The following is a 16,928-nucleotide window of genomic DNA, read 5'->3' as shown; positions in this document are numbered from 1 at the left end:
GTGCTCACGCCTGCTACTTCCCTGCTGTCCCCTCCAGCCTGGAGGTCAGCAGGGACAGTTCCGAGAAAGGCCACCAGCTGGTTATCTTCTGACTGCCTGTAACCCAACTCCAGGTCTCAGCTCCAACTCAGAGTAGCCAGGCTGAAGTAACAGGTTGCAGATGGCTGGCTGCTGGTTCCGCTGCCGTCTCTCGGAGTGGCTAGCATTACTGCTTTCCAGGTTTTTCTCACCTAAGAGGTAGCAAAGCTTCTTACGGTTTTTCCATTTGGAAACAGATTTTGCATTAGACTTTGGTGTCTAAATTCTTTGGGTCCATTTTCACACCTATTTCCCCCACATCTTTTCAAAATTACAGAACCTGAGGCCTCAGGGATCATTTATTTCTATCCTATTATTTCACTGACATGCTTATTTTCTGGTCATCTTGGTTATGTTCTCACACTCAGACTCTGGGAGACGTGGAAGATTTAGGTCATCTTGTCCCTGCCCCCAGGACATGTGCATCCCCCTCATTTGACAGCTGAGGTTTATGCCTCAGACATTGTCCCAGATGAGAAAACTGAGCTGGCAGGGACAGAAACAAGACTAGCATCCCAGGCCCTCGCTGGCATGTCGACCCTGCTGTGTCTCAGAACTGAAGGAAGTCCAGACAGAGGACTGTGGTTGGAGGGGGAGTCCTGTGGATTTCACAATAATAATTACACCAAGTCCCATACATGTGGGGCATCAGGTCCCTGGGGGGAGATTAGGGCCAGGCTTCTACAGGAGATGTGGCCTTGAGCTGCATTTCACAGTCATGAGGTTGGAGGGGGTTGGGAGGATAGTTTAGTGTGATCCAGCCCCATGTCTGTGTCACTTACACAGCAAGGACAGCACCAAATACAACACAGAGCTGGCACCATTGACAGCATACCTTATGCCTGCACGCGCTGGGCCTCTGCATCCATCATGCCAGGGCCAGTCTATATGAGAGTGAAAGTGCCTGGGTTCAGACTTGGGCTCTGCTCCTTCCCTCACTGTAGCTGTTTTCCGCTAATTTGACTTTGGCAAGATACTCAAGCCTCCTTGAGCCCATTTCCTCCTACATAAATTGGAGATGACGGTCCTAGGCCCCGTATATCCTGGATCTGTGGGGAACGTGAAAGGATACGGTCCCAGTGAAGCCTGCTGTGCTGGGAGTACTTGGTACACATTAGCATAACCACCTTCCTCTCATGCCATGTCAAGTTCTTTCTGTTTTTCCAGAAGATTAAAGTTCACAACTTGGAACAAAAGGCACCTATGTTAAAAGGACACACCAGCTCTCAGGGCGGCCACCTCACTGCAGGGTTCTCTGAGAGGTGTCACGTCATCAGAACTGGCCCTACCTTGTGGAGCTGGTGCTGTGTGCATGGAAGGTGCAGTGTGCACTTTATCTGTGTGGCCCACGGTGTCTCCTGGCTTCTTACTGCTCTGAAGTTCTGATCCACTCACTTCATGGCCACCTAGCGTTGGCATATTATCAGTCTGGATTCTCCAAGAGGATATGTGTGTGTGTTTATCTAATTTATTGTAGGGAATTGGCTCATGTGATTGTGGGGGCAGGCACGTCCAAAATCTGTACGTCAGCAGGCCAGCAGGCTAGAAACTCAAGCAGGATTTCCTACAGTCGTGAGGTGAAATTTCTTCGTCTTGGGAAAACTTTAGTTTTTCACTCTTAAGGCTTTTACTGATAGGATGAGGCCCGTCCGCATTATGAAAGGTAATCTGCTTTATTTAAAGTTAACTGATTGTGTCAGTTACATCTACAAAATACTTTCACAGTAACACCTAGGCTAGTGTTTGACTAAACAACTGGGCACCATAGCCTAGCCACGTTGACACATGAAATTCACCATCACGGCATGTAATTTATTCCACCAGAATGTAGTAAGCACCTGCTGTGTGCAGTGTACATCTATTGTGAGAGGTCTAGGTGTTTGCTACTCAGACTCCTACAGACTGGCTGGGTGGCCGGGCATTTCGGTAAGGACATGCTAGGTAAGGGAGGATTCTTCTAAGCAATTGCTGGGAATCCAAGAACAGCAAGTCGGGTCTAGAACCAGAAGGCTGTCTGCAGCCAGAGTTGGTTCTCACCCTCTCTGTACCTCTCTCTGCACACTTGCTCCTGTGGACCAGCTCCTGATGCTGTTCATCTGCAGACACAGCTCCCCTAATGCTATCCCAGGTCTGAATCCAAGCGGCTTTCCATCTCTGAGATTCATTATCATCAAATGAGCCCACTCTTTTGTTTCTCAGTTTAGATCCCATTCAGTGGGAGCCTAATTGGCCCAACTCTGGTCCACATCTGTAAGCAAGGAGGCTTGGTTTTGGAGAAGGTCGGGCTGCTTGCTGCCTTTCAGAGTTATAAACTGTGAAAGACAGAGCTAGAAAGGAAGTTGGAGAAAGTGGGAAAATTGAAAATATCTCTGTTAAGGGTGAACCATCTTGTCCTGGTTGGCCTAGGACTTTCCTGTTTCAAAACTGAAAATTCTGCATCTTGGGGAACCCCCCAGTTCCGGGCAAATGGAGACTATTGGCCATTCTATCTCTGCTATACTAAACATACCCCTGTGAAAACTTAAAAGTTGGTTTAAAAAACAGGAAAGTTGGTGCCATGTAAATGCAGAAGACGAATCAGAAGGGAAATCTTCCTGGGCCATTTCTGGGTGAAGCGACCCTGCAGCTGGGTTTTGAAGGAAAACCAGGTAGGCACATGTGGTGGACATAGATGGCTTGGGCTGGCCAGCATTCTCAAGTAGAAAGTGCTTTTCTATGTGGAGGGAAATCTGAATATACACACATACACACAACACACACATCCATACATATGTTACCTTTCACACTCGTTGACAGCAACAATGTGGGCATATACATGGTGCCAAGTAAGAGCCGAATTCTTCTTCTTTTTCTTTTTTCACATACAAATGTCTAATTTTCCCAGTAACATTTGTTAGAAAAAAAATCCTTTCTTCATTGCATTACCTTGGCAATGTTGTTGAAAATCAATTGGCCCTATGCGTGTGGGTCTGTTTCTGGACTCTACTGTTTCATTGATGTGTGTACATCTACTCTTACACAAACACCACATGGGCTGTAGAATTATGGTAAATTTAAAAACTAGTTTTGTAGTAAATCTTGAAACCAAATTCTGTGCCATTCAACATTGTTTGGCTATTCTAGATCCTTTGCTTTTCTACCTAAGTTTTAGAATTAGCTCATCAATTTCTATAAAAAGCTTGCTGGGAATTTAAGGTTGTATTGAATCTATAGACCAATTTGGGGTGAGGCGACATATTTATACTACTGAGTTTTCCAATCCATGGAAAAGGTATGTTGCTTCATTAATATGGGTCTTCAATTTCTCTTAACAATGTTTTGAAGATCAGAGAACACATTTTGTTAATATCTCTTGTTATTTTATGTTTTTTTTTTCTTACTGTAATGGCATTTTAATATTTAATTTTTAACTGTTTGTTGCTAAAATCTAAAAATACAGTGGATTTCTGTGTATTGACTTTATATCCTGTGACCTTGCTAAAAATCACTTATTAGCTTGGATAGTCTCTTTTTTTGTAGATTCTTTTAGATTTTATATGTAAATTATCACATCATATGCAAATAGGGATAAATTTATTTCTTCCTTTTCCACATGAACACATTTTCTGTCTTTTTCTTGACTATTGAACTGGTTAGGATCTTCAGTCCACTGTTAAACAGATGTGCTGAGAGCAGACAAGCATGCCTTGTTTCCAGTCTTAAGGGGAAGGACGCAATCTTCGATCTTTAAGTATGACTTAACTGTAGGTTTTTCATTGATGTATTTTTTTCAGAGTGAGAAATGTGTCTTCTATTTCTAGTTCGCTGAGAATTTTTATTAGGGATGGATATTGGATTTCTGCAGCTATTGAGATGATCATATTTTTTTTATCTTTTAGTCTGCTATGATTAGCTACTTTGATTTTCAAACATTGACCCAACATTAAGTTCCTGTTATAAACCCTATATGGTCATGATACATTATCTATTTTATATATTTCTGAATTCAATTTGCTGATAGTTTATTAAGTTTTTTGGTTTTTTAAAAAAATCTGTGTTTGTGAGAGAAATTAGTCTGCAGTTTTTTGAAATGTCTTTAGTTTAAAGTCAGGATAACGTAGACCTTATAAAAAGGAATTTGGAACTGGAAACCATCACGTTAAGTGAAGTGAGTTAGGCACAAAAAAGACGAATACTGCATGATATCACTTATAGGTGTAATCTAAAAATAAATAAATAAATAAAAGTGGTTCTCATGGAAGTAGAGAGTGAAATAATGGTTAGAGGCAGAGGTCGGGGGGGACGTGGTGGACTGATGGGTACAAACTATGCTATCTACTCTAAGTGATGTATTGAAACAACATGCTGCACCCCACAAATATGTACAAGTCAATGTTATAATATTTTGAATAAAAAAATGAGTTGGAATACCTCCTCTTTCCTTCCATTTTCTGCAGGAGTTTGTATAGAATTGGTATTATTTCTTCCTTAAATGTTTGATGGAAATCACCAGCAGTGTGTTCTGAGTTTTGGCTTTCATCGTGGGCAGATTTAAAACTACAAATTCAAATTGTTTTGTAGACAAAGAGCTAGTTAGGTGGTGCATTTCTTCTTTAGTCAGCTTTGGTATGTTGTGCTTCTTTCAAATAACTTGTTTATTTCATCTAAGTTATCAAATTATTGGCATGAAGTTGTTTATAAAATTCCCTTGTCTGTAGGATCTGTAGTGGCGATCCCTCTTCCGTGCCCAATGTTGGTAAGTGTGGTAAGTTGTGTCTCTCTCTTGCTATTTTGATCAGTCTGGTAAGAAAATGATCAGTTTTACTACTGGTTTCAAAACTAATTTTTATTTCGTTGTTTTTTCTTTTCTTTTTTTCTATCATATTGATTTCTACCATAATCTTCACTTTTTTCTTACTTGTATTTTCAGATTTAATTTGCTCTTATTTTCTAGTTTCTTAACATGAAAGCTTAGACCATTGGTTTGAGATGTTTCTTCTTTCTGAATATAAGCATTTGTTGCTATAAATTTCTCTCAGTGCACTGTGTTATTTACATCCTATGAGTTTTTATGTTTTATAATTTTACTTTTATTCAATTATTTTCTAATTCCCATTGTGATTTCTTCTTTTATCCATGGGTAATATAGAATTGTGTTGTTTAATTTCTGAATATTTGAAGAGAGTTTTTTTTCCAGATGTCTTTCTGTTATTGATTTTTACTAAGATTGATTCTATTGTGGTCAGAAGGCATAACATGCATACTTTGAAACATTGTGTATTTGTTGCGTTTTTTTAACAGCTGAGAATATGATATATCTTGTTAAATGTTCTGTATACACTTGAAAAAAAAGTATTCTGCTGTTGTGTGGAGTGTTCTGTAAATGCCAGTTGGGCTAAGTTGGTTGATAATGCTATTTAGATCTTCTATTATAGCCTAACTATATTTTCCCTATTTATTCTATCCATTGCCAGGAGATTTTTAAAAAAAAAAAAAGCTTTATTGAGATGTAATTAACAAACCATATGAGTCACCCATTTAAAGTGTACAATTCAATGGTTTTTAGTATATTAGTATATTCGTTCTTTCCTCATACTTGCTTTTGTCCTATTTTATTGTTTTTTTCTAAAATCTTAGATTGAAAACTGAGTTTATTCATGTGATGTCTTATTTTTATAATGTTTTTAAAATTTCTCATTATAAGACATTTGAATATACAGGCACAAAAGAAAATAATTTTATAAATACTCATGGGCCCGTAATATCTTTATCAAATTTTAACAGTAGTGCTGTATTTGTTTTTATTTAAACAATTCAAATACAGCTGAGACCTACTTTGATGCTTTCCACAATATTACTCTCCCAGTTCTCTCCCCATATGCAACCTTTATTGCAAATTCAATGTGTATCATGCTTAGGTCTGTTCCTGACTATACTACATATTTTATGTCCATAAGCATTACGTTACACAATCTTTATATAAATGGCATTATGCTGTTATACTATAGAAACCTGAATTTAATTTCGTTTTCTGCATTTTTTAAAGAGATTTAACTATGTTGTTCAAACCTATTTTTATTGCTATATTGTATTGCGTTACAAATATACCATGATTTATTTATCTGTTTTTCTTTATTCAGTATTTATGTTGTTTCTAATTTTTAATATTTTAAACAATGTTTCCATGAACCTTCTTGTTCAGGTGTCTCTGGGCGCGTGGGCAAGAGATTCAGTAAATTATTTACCTAGAAGTGCTATTGTTTCATAATAATGGACACCATTTTCAACTTTACTAAATATTGCTAAACACCTTCAAAGTGTTTGTATCAGCACCTTCTACAGTAGTTTGTAAGAATTATAATTGCTCTATATCTTCTCCCTCACTTGCTACCATCAGTCTTTTTCATTCTTTCCCAACTTATAGGAGTGAAATGTTAGTTATTCTTGTTTTAATATGCTTATCTTTAATCAGTGGTGAAGTTAAATATATTTTAATGTGTTGGTTAACTATTTGTGTTCTTTCCTGCAAAATGCCTGTTTGTATCAATAATTTGACAGGAATGTGTTGAGCTGCAAACAACAGAAAATCTCATCACCATGGACTTCCATAAGTAGGGCTTTTTCTCCCATTTAACAACAGCAACAACAACAAAATCTGAAAATAGTTCTGGGCTGGGTTATTTGCTCTATGATGACATTACATCTGTGTGTCTCCTTTCATGATCTTCAGATGGTGGCTTAGCATGTTGGGTCTCCAGTGGCTATTGTGTTTCATGGCATCACGTCTGTGCTTCAGCATGAAGAAGAGGGGAAGAAAGACTGGATGGTATCTATATTAGGACAGCCAAAAATTTCACACAGCTCCCTAGTAACCTTCTGCTTATATTCATCGATCAGAACCTTGTCACGTGGCCACCCTTACCTGGAAAGGAGACTGAGAAAATGAGAACTTTAAGCAGGCATATTGCTGTCTTGACTAAACGCAGAGTCCTAATAGTGAGGAAGTCCTAATAGTGGACGGATCACAAGGAGATAACTAGTGGCATTCGCCACCATGTCTGTCACACTTCTTTCTATAGGATTGTTCATCGTTTTCTTATTCATTTATATAAATTCTTTGTATACTCTAGATTTTTTTTTTTCCAATCAGGATTCTGTAAGAAAATTAAGCTCTGGTACCCTAGCAGTGCTTCTCAAAGTGTGGTTCATGGATTCCTGGGGGTCTGTGAGACCCTTCCTGGGAGATCTAGAAGGCCAAAACTATTTTACAGTAACACTAAGATTTTTTAATACCATGTTTACACTTGTACTAATGATGCAAAATCAATAGTGGGTAAATCTGCTGGCACTTGAGTGGTAGTAGTCATTGTGTCTTTCACCATTACATACTCACAATAAAATAAATAATGATTTCACTCCTTGATGAAACAGAAAACCCCATTCATTTTATTGTGTGACAAAATGGGAAGTATGTGTAAAGCATCCCTTCTGCATGTATACTGAAGTATGATGGGCGTCTTGAGGAAAAGCTTTGTGTGACTGAGTTATGTACTGACCTAGCCTCTTTAATCATGGAGCACCATTTTTACTTGAAAGAAGACTGACAGACAAACTATATATATTTTTTCAGGCTTGAGTATTTGAAAATGAATAAAGTGAATCTATCATGTCAGGAAAATCTACCGATAGAATTTATGCCAATGATAAAATTTTAGCTTTCAAGCAAAAATTAAAATTTTTAGAAAACTCGTATCTGCCACAATGAGCTGATTAATTTCCCAGTACTTAATGACTTTTCTCGAAAGATTCATGGTGATATTTACAAATGTGACTTTTCTGATATTGTAAAACGAAATGAGTTTACATTTGGAAGATCTGCTTGACTCAGTGAGAAAGATTGTTCTAGATCTTAATAAGTGAGCTTATACAGCATGTTTAACTGCAATTAGTCAATAAGCCCTCTGTGGATTTTAGCCATTAATATTGCTTTTATTAATAGTTGCAATCATTTGATGGTTCTGTGTATTAAAATCTCTCAGTTAGTAGCTTGATTTTTAATTGTCTCTATGGTGTGTTGATTTTTGTGTGTGTGTTCATAGAGATGTTAAACTTTAATCTGTATTCAAATTTATCAACATCATCTCTTAAACCTTTTTTTTATGTCTTGTAGAAGAAATTCATTCCTTGCCCAAAGTCATAATGATATTCTTTTATATTTTCCTCTAAAAATTTCCAAGTGTTCCTTTTCACAAACTCATGAAACCATTCTTGTCAAGATCTCCAGTTAACCTCCATGTTGCTGATTCCAGCGGCCAGTTCTCTGTCCTCACCCCGTCCACCCAAGAGCAGCAGTTGACACAGCTGATCTCTCCTTGCTCCTGAAATTCTCCACTTGGCTTCTGAGCTACTCCTGTCTTTTGGTCATTCTCCTGCCTCTTGGGCCTCTTTGTCCTGGTCTCCTTTGGGGTCCTCCTCCTCTTAAAGTATTAGAGTGTCCTGGGACGCCATCCTTGGACCTCCTGTTTTTTCTGTTTATACTCACTCTCTAGCTGATCTCATCCATTTTCTTGCTTTAAATATCTTTTATACACTGATGACTCCAAAAATTTATTTCCTAATCCCTAGCCTCTCCCCTGAACTCTATTTTATTTCAATTGCCTGTTGGATGTTTAATAAGCATCTCAAACTTACTTTGGCCCAAACAGAAACATTGATTTCTCCCACCTGTTTCTTCCATATTGCCCATTTCAGGAATATGACCATTGATTCTTAAGTTTAAATATTGGAATTTTTTTATTCTCTTTCTTTCACAATTCATGTCCACAGTTTAAGCAAATCTTACTTTTCTTTCAGAATATGCTCTATGTATTAACCACTTTTTACCTCCTCCGCAGGTGTCACCTTAGTCCAAGAAACGATTGTCTTTCACCTGGACTATTACAGGTGCTAACTGGCCACCAGGTTTTCCCGCCCACTGCCTGCCCTCCCCACCCCCATCTATTTTGCACCTGAACAGCAGAAGGAGCATTTTGAAATGAGATCATGTCACTTTTCCCCCTCTCCACTTCCAATAGCTTCCCATTTCGCTCAGAAAAAAGTCCGAAGTCTTTACCTGAGTCAACAATGTCCAATGCGACCGGGCGTGCCACTGCTCCCAATTCCTTTCAACCTCCCCTTCCCCTTGTCCACTCTATTTGCCAAGCACGTTCCCAGCACGTGGCTTCATAATGCTCCTGTTCGGTCCTCTGTCTTACCTGGAGAATGTTTATTCCTCTCTACCCTGGAGTAGTCATACTTCTCGTGACCACCATCAGCTTGGGGACCAAGGTGGAGCCCAGGAGGCTGGAGGTTCGCACCTGTCCCACTGTTTCACACTTCTGTTGTGTGTAGATTCCATAGGGGTGTTTCTTGTATTCCTATGTATTTTTTTTGAATGCATTATTATCATGTGTTTGGAGAAAAGAAGTATATCTTCATGGGGACATCGAAAAGAAAATCCTTTATGCCTTTAATTTTTCTTTTGAGCTCACTGTTAGCTCTGTGCATATTTTTTGGTATTTTTCCCCGTATGAATTTGTTTTCATCATTGCAAGATCAAAGGAAAAGTGTATTTTTAATGCTTAAGGAATAAAGTTCTGTAATTATTGAATAAAATTTGTTGACTATATTATTCAAATCCTCTACATTATTACTTTTAAAAATCTATTTCACCTACCAACTTCTGAAATAGATTTAGTAAAACTCCCCATCATGAGTATATATACGTTTTCAGGTTCTCCTTGTATTCTTGAAGTTTTTGTTTTATGCAGTTGGCTGTTATGTTGTTAGTTGTAGAAAGTTTTGTGACTGTTTTATCTCCTTTGTGGGTTGCATCTTTTATTATCACATAATCTTCTTCTTTCTCTTGTTTAACACGTTCGTCCTTGAATTTTGCTTTGTCTGACGTTGCCACTTCTGCTTCTTTTTTGCCTACCTTTACATGGTCTGTTGCTGCCTACCGCTTTATTTTTAGCCCTTTTTTTTTTAAAAAAGTGCATTTTCTTTAAATAACACATAGCTAGATTTTATTTTTTAATCACACCTGACAGTCTCAGATTTTTAAATAGGGGAAATCATTCTGTTCACATTTATTGTGTTAATGAATATACTCAGGGTTTAGTGCTTCTGGTTTATTTTGTGTTTATCATCTGTATCAATTAGACATGATCTTGACCAGAAATAACAGAACAACTAATAGTTTCTTAACGAAATAATTCTTTTATATTTATATTACCTTATTTCGTTTCATGATTATAGAACTTCATTTTTTTTGAAGTTCCTGATTTTTCTGAAATGACAAGAAATCTGGAGATGTACTGCAACGGGTGGTACTAATTTAGCTGCTCAACAAAGTCCTCATCCTTAGCATGTGGCCTTTATCTTCATGGTTACGAAAATCTTCCGGCAACTCTGGGCATGTTTTCCTCATTCCTGGCAGGAAGAAGTAGGTGGGATAAAAGAGCAAAGAGTGAAGGGTTTTCTCCTAAGAAGTCTTCACCTTTTCTTTGGAGAAGTAAAGCCCTTCACTAAGATCTCTGCTTACATCTACTTTTTCAGAAATGGGGACATCTGGTCATTTCTAGATTGATCACTTGCCAATGAGAATAATGTCACACGATGGGTTTAGATCCATTGTCATCTGCCCTCACCTTTCCTGAAAGTGAAGGATCTCTGCTACTGCCTGAATGACTTGGGATTCTGTGGCAGGTGAGGAAGGGGGGCTGGGATGGGTAGTGAGCAGCTTGCTGACCACGTCTGCTGTAATGGTTACACACTTTTTGTTGTTTTTTCTTTCTCCTTTACTTATGTTTACAGGATTGGTAAGTCTTATCATTTACTTTCCCCCACTGTTAATTTGAAGATTTTATAATTCTAACACTGGTTGCCTCCCTGTTTCTATCAGTCATAATTAAACCTGTGTTTCTCTATTACTATTTTGCTTTTAACCTACTAAAAATAACAATGCCCTCCTATATTAGGAGAATTCTTGCTGCCTCGTGCAATAGATAAACCCTGAAATTCCAGTAGGTTAATACTGAAATTAATGAAGGTGTATTATTTGGCTATACCGCTGTTTGGTGTGGGTTGGATAGCTCTTCTGCGTGCCTTGCTTTCAAACACTGACGCTTGCATCAGGCTGCTTTTGTCTTGAAATTCCACCACCTTGGAGTCATTTATTTCCAGCTGGGTGGATGAGACAGAGAATATGGAAAAGACACACCAACTACTAACAGGCTCAGCCTGAAAGTGGCACAAATCACTGCCCATAACATTCCACAGACTAGAATTCAGTCATCTGGTCCCACGGAACTGGAGGAAAGCTGGGGAATGTAGTCATCTGTGGGCTCAGGAAGAGGAAATGGGGAGGCGGACACAGCAGTGTCACAAATGGTCATTCTGGGCATCTGCACATTTCATTCTTCTGCTCCATATAAGACACACTTACCACCTCCTTAAGGGGGACACCTTTGGGTCCTATCTAGTCACTGTGCCCAGCTCCAAGTTCAGTCTCCAGTGTTCTCCTGCATTAGTCTCTGTCAGGTCTGAAGGTGCTAAAAAGACATGTCATCGAAGCATCCTTTACCCTTAAGAAAATATACGGTGCTGGAGCAAAGTCAGAACATCTGCAGTGGAGACTGACCTTTGCAAAGGGAAGAACGGGAGCCCCACGGTCACTCTCTACAGCATCCCAGCAGTGAAGGGGCTTCCTTGAGTGGACCTGACTCTGCTCTTGAGGAGGCTCCTCCTTGGCTATTACGTCTCGTCTCATCTAAAATGAGTGTTGAGGGTCACCTCGTCCTTAGACAGTACAGCCTGTGGGACCTGCCTGCCGTTCACCAAAGCTGGGTGCATGAGGGTTGTTTAGGTCTTGGATAATCAAAGGCTTTTTAGTCTAGACTCAAAAACATAGGAGGCTTCTCATCTGTTTACTTCCATGTCCCAGTCACAACATCTGAATTCTCTTCTTGGACATATTTCTCAAATTGACGTTACTTTTTTCCCCTCTTTACCCCTGTGCTTCTCTCTTTCACCTAAGGGGCTTCTACCTTGAGGCTCTTTGTAAAAATAAGTGTGAGAGGTACCATTCTTAATGTGCTTGTGATAGTCTGGTTTCTCTTAGTTGCAGAGACAAGTTTGGGATTAAACATGCAAGGAGTTTATTAAGGCAAATGCCTTTGAGAAAAAAAGGGTGGGGAGAGCCGTCACACTGCAATGCGAATCTGACCGTGGGTGAAGGAGAGAGGGGAGGGAGGTTGGGTGGGGGTGTCCTAGGCAGCCACGCAGTCCAAAGCGTGCAGTCCTTGGCGAGGAGTCGGATGTCTCCCAGGAATGCGCTTGGCATGCCCAGACAAAGGCTGGGAGCAGGTTCTGGCTTTGGGCAAACACCGGAGCCCAGGAGCTAGAGCGCTTGCTTCATTATCCTTCCCATAGTTGCAAGTCGCTGGAGCACACTCTTCGTGCCACCACGTGCTTTGTGCCCTAGGTCACTCTATTCGTCTTAGAAGTTGTGCTGGGCTCTGTCATGCAAAACATTTAAAACATTTAAAAATTCCATCTCTTGCACTTAGCACCCTAGACAAAGATGAGATGGTGTTTTAGTCCTACAAAGTCCCAAATTCTATATTCCCATTTATTTCTACTTGCAAAGCACTCAATTCTTTCTTGAACTCACTTCTTTTTCTTACCACCTTGCCGAACACAGCCACTGCAACCAACACACATTACTAACGTCCTATTTTTCAACCTCTCCGCTTAGAAGGACAAGTTAGGAAAGCGTGGGGTCTGCCTTTTAAGTGACAGTTTGTGACATCTTTACCGGGTGTTTTCCTCCTGCGTAACATGGATCCCCAGCTGCTTAGCATGCTCAACATCCCTGACCACCCACCTGCCGAGGCAACGACACGTAGTTTATATTTCTGTTTCAGCAGCACCCTGCTTTTGGGATAGATTTCCATTTTAGTCATGGTAGTCAATGATATCTATTGCAGTAGGAAAACGGAGAAATCTCAGTGGCTGAATGCAGCACAGGTTTGCTTCCTGCTCATGTTACAGTCTGATGTGGGCCATGAAGACCTGGCCGCAGGCTGCTCCATCCCGCACCTCCACTAGATCTGGTTCCTTGTTTCCAGCCAGTGGGCAGGAGGGAGAGAGCGCACAGAAGGCTCACCAGCTCCCAGTGGCCTCGGCCTTGGAGTGACACAAGTCACTTCCTTCAGAGAGTCACTGTCACTTGATGTTCTCTCTGCTGAAGGTCTCAGGAGAGCTCGGCCTCGGACACCTGCCCTTGCAGGCTAGCCTGGCTGTCGTGCTGCTCCCTAGAGGGGGACGGAGGGAGAGGTGGTCATGGGCCTGTCGCAGGCTGGTATCTTCCGGAATCCTCTTTGTAGATGACAGCGTTGTGTTGAGTGGTGCGATGGCTGTGTACCGTTGGCCTGCTTAGGTCATTCCTGACTAAATGGAAATCAAACCTGTTTCTTCTTCTTCCTTTGTTCCTCTGTCCCTTGTGAGGCAGCAAGTGACAAGCACATCCAGTGGCTCCTGGGGGCAGATGGCGAGGTCTGGGTCTGGATCATGGGAGAAGGCCCTGGCGACAAGCCCTATGAAGAGATCTCTGAGGAGCTGATTGCAGAGAGGGCGCGGCTGCAGGCACGGAGGGAGGCCGAGGAGCTCTGGTGAGGGGTGCAAGGGGGTGTTGCATGGGGCCTGAGCAGGGGCCTTGGGGTGGGTCCCACCTAAGGGCAATTGGTTGTGGGTGGGCTGGCTGGCCGTTTTGAGCTCTGCAGAGATCTGGTGATCAAAGCATCAGCTAAATCTGTGGGTTCAAATCTGGCTCCACCAATTAGTAGTTAACTGATCTGGGGCCTCAGTTTCCACGTCTGTGCTGTGGGCATAACAACACCTGTTCCGTATGGTGTGGTCTGGAATCACGGAGACAGCACACATGCTTTCGCTTTCTCCCCCACTGCGTTGTCACGGGGACAATACAGCACTTTAGCTTCACTTTTCTTATCTGCTTGTTCCTCTTCACGGTACCTGTGGTTCTCACACAAGGTGCACAGTTGAGCCCTCAGTGAGGTTGGGAGTCAGACGTCTTGCTTTTGACATTTTTGTCACCTAACTTGAAATCCATGTGAAGTTGACTGTAACATTCCCCCACCCACGACTTTGAGTGACAGTGTTTTAATTGTAAACTTGTAAAAACATGTATACGACACTAAAAACTGTGAAGAATAAATTAAAGAATAACCCACAGCCACCACCTAAGATATCCGTGGTGAGCATTTAGGTGATACGTACCTTGTAAACCTAGATAAACTGATTAATGTAGAACCACACTGCTACTTAAGATTACGATATAGGGTTCTAGTACATGAGAAACCCGACTCACTGGTCTATTGATGGGCATTTGGGTTGTTTACCATCCTTTATGTTAAAAAGATCCTTTGACGAATATCTTTTACATACCCCTTTGTACACTTGGGTGAGAAACGGGATCCCTTTTCTCCTGGCTGCCAGAATGATTCTGCCAAGGTGCCTCCCGCACGTGGCAGTGCCCGTTTCTCCCCACTTCTGCCAACACCGAGTTTTTTTGACCTTTGATCTTTGCCGTTCTGATAGACCAAGGCAAGATGGCTCTCTGTGTCTGAAGTTTGGTGGCCCTTCGGTTTTTCACGCAAGCTCACACCTGCTGGTGCTCTTCCCAAAGGAGACAGAAGGAGGCAGAGATCACCGAGAGGTTTCGGGACGCGCTGGCCAAGGAGAAGGCCCGGATCCTGGCCGAGAAGTGGAAGGGGGAGACGGAAGACCGCAAGGCCGCCAGAGCCCTGGAGGAGCGCGTCCGGGAGGAGTTCAAGGTGGGCCGCGCGGCCCCCATCGCTGGCCCCCGAGGCCGACGGGGCTGATCTTGGGTTCGGACCTGCGTTTGGCCATTGGCTGGTACTGGGCGCTTCATGAGAACAGGAGTCTGGCATGTGTGAGCAGGGAGGAACCTGACATACCATTTGGGAAGATCCACTTCTTGTTGTTCCAGTAAGGAAACTGAGGGTCAAGACAGGGGAAGAGACTTGCCAGGGCTACATGGAGTGGTGATTGAGGACAGAGTCAGGATCAGAACCCAGGCCTGCTGCACCCCCAACCATGGGTCCTGAAGCGAGGGCTGGAGAGCACGGGCTTTCTGGTCTAACCAGACTGTGATCCAGTCCCGACTCGCCAGTGTACTGCTGTGTGACCTGCGGGAGCTTGCTGAGCTTCTCTGAGCCTTCGCTTTTTTGTTTGTAATATTGGGATAATAATAATCACACTGTTCCTTGAAATTTTTATGAGGATTCAAGGAGATGATGTGTTCACAGTTTCTGGCCAGAGACAGAGTTGTTGGTAACCTTGAGTACTACTCGTTCTGGGAGAGCCAGTCTCCATTTTAAGTTTTTTTTCTTTTTTTGGCTTCAGCAGTAATACATTTTAAGCCCTCAGGGAGGGGGTGGGGGAGAGGCGGAGGAGGGTAGAAAACAAAGAAAATACAAATAAGTGAAAGAAGAGAGAAAATAACAATCATGCAAAACCCTAACATCATATTATTTTGTGAATTGTATGGTCAAAGATAGATACAGCTGGACATTAAAGTGATGAAAACAGGTTTTGTTCAGTAACTACTGACAGTGGGGGAGGGAACTGAGCTCTCACCCAATTTGTGCAGAGGTTATTTGGGTGTTTTAAAGGGCGAATGAGGCAGGAGGAAGAGCAGGGGCTCAGTAGAGGCAGAGAAGTGAAGAGATACAGCAAAGTGCTGGCCGCTTTGAATGCGTGAGACCGGGTGGCCTGGGCAGGCAGTTAGGGAAGGTAGCGTCCCTGCCTCTCACAGAGGTGACACAGGGGCCTTCCCCTTCCTGATGATTGCATTTCAAGGGATGACCTACAAGTCCTTGAGAAGGACACTTCTGAGACGTAAGAGCCACATGTGCACGGCTGTGAGCTCTGTTCAGTAGGTGCTGTCAGGAACGGCATCAGGTGGACAGGAGCAAACAGGCAGGCGTCTCAGTGGGGCCGTCACAGGGACACAGCCTGACGCTGCTAAAGGCCACGTGAGGGTTTAGTCCACTCTAGTGCAGGGCTGTGGACGGAGTCGTGTGTGTGAGGAGAGCTCTGCAGTTGTTAGCGTATTCACGGCATTTGCCCATTTAAAAAAATGTTTAAACCTTTTTCCTCCCAATAATCACAAGAAACTGAGGACACCGGCCTCATTTATCTTGTAAACATTTCTCTCGGTGGTGTTGGTTTTTCTTCATTTTGGTTATAGTGCTTTCAGATGTACAGAAGATGAAAATTTTTATTAGCTAAATCTACCCGTCTTTTTCTTTATTATTTGTTTCATGCTTGGAAAGATCTGTGCCACCGCAAGCTTATGAAACTATGAATCTGCATTGTTACATATATATTTTCATGAGTTTTCATCTTTGCCCTTCATTTTCCTTCATCTCGGAGTGTGGTATGATGTAAGGCTCTAACTTTGTTTTCTCCCAAATGGTTAGTCAGTTGTCCCAAGACCATGTATCATGTGATCTATCCCCCGCCCCACTGCACTCGGTGCCTTGATGGTGTTCTGACTTCTGGATCTCCCAGTGGATTTTCTTCTTTGACTGATTATTTCTGAACCACAGTTAATTGTTTAATTATTGTTGCTTTAAAATAAATTTTAACATCCATTAAGATAAGAACCCTATCATTACTCTTTATTTCCAAAATGTCCTTGCCTAATCTTGCCCATTTTTTTCTGCCAGGGAAGCTGTTGAATTATTTTGTCACTCCTCCTGTCCCCTACCAACAACAGAACACGA

The 16,928-nt window shown here is 41.7% G+C and overlaps 1 protein-coding gene across 2 annotated transcripts in view; it reads left to right on the top strand.

Moving 5' to 3' along the window:
* SH2D4B (SH2 domain containing 4B) overlaps positions 1 to 16,928 on the top strand; it is an 80,560-nt gene that overhangs the window by 9,906 nt on the left and 53,726 nt on the right. For both annotated transcript variants that reach the window (XM_063087888.1, XM_063087889.1), the window contains exons 2-3: positions 13,606 to 13,769; positions 14,804 to 14,951. In XM_063087888.1, the coding sequence (XP_062943958.1) occupies positions 13,606 to 13,769; positions 14,804 to 14,951 (312 nt within the window). The remainder of the gene's footprint in view (positions 1 to 13,605; positions 13,770 to 14,803; positions 14,952 to 16,928) is intronic.

Source organism: Cynocephalus volans, chromosome 2 (assembly GCF_027409185.1).
Source record: "Cynocephalus volans isolate mCynVol1 chromosome 2, mCynVol1.pri, whole genome shotgun sequence".
In the NCBI taxonomy this organism is placed as follows: Eukaryota; Metazoa; Chordata; class Mammalia; order Dermoptera; family Cynocephalidae; genus Cynocephalus; species Cynocephalus volans.
This window is presented reverse-complemented; position numbering and strand designations above follow the sequence as displayed.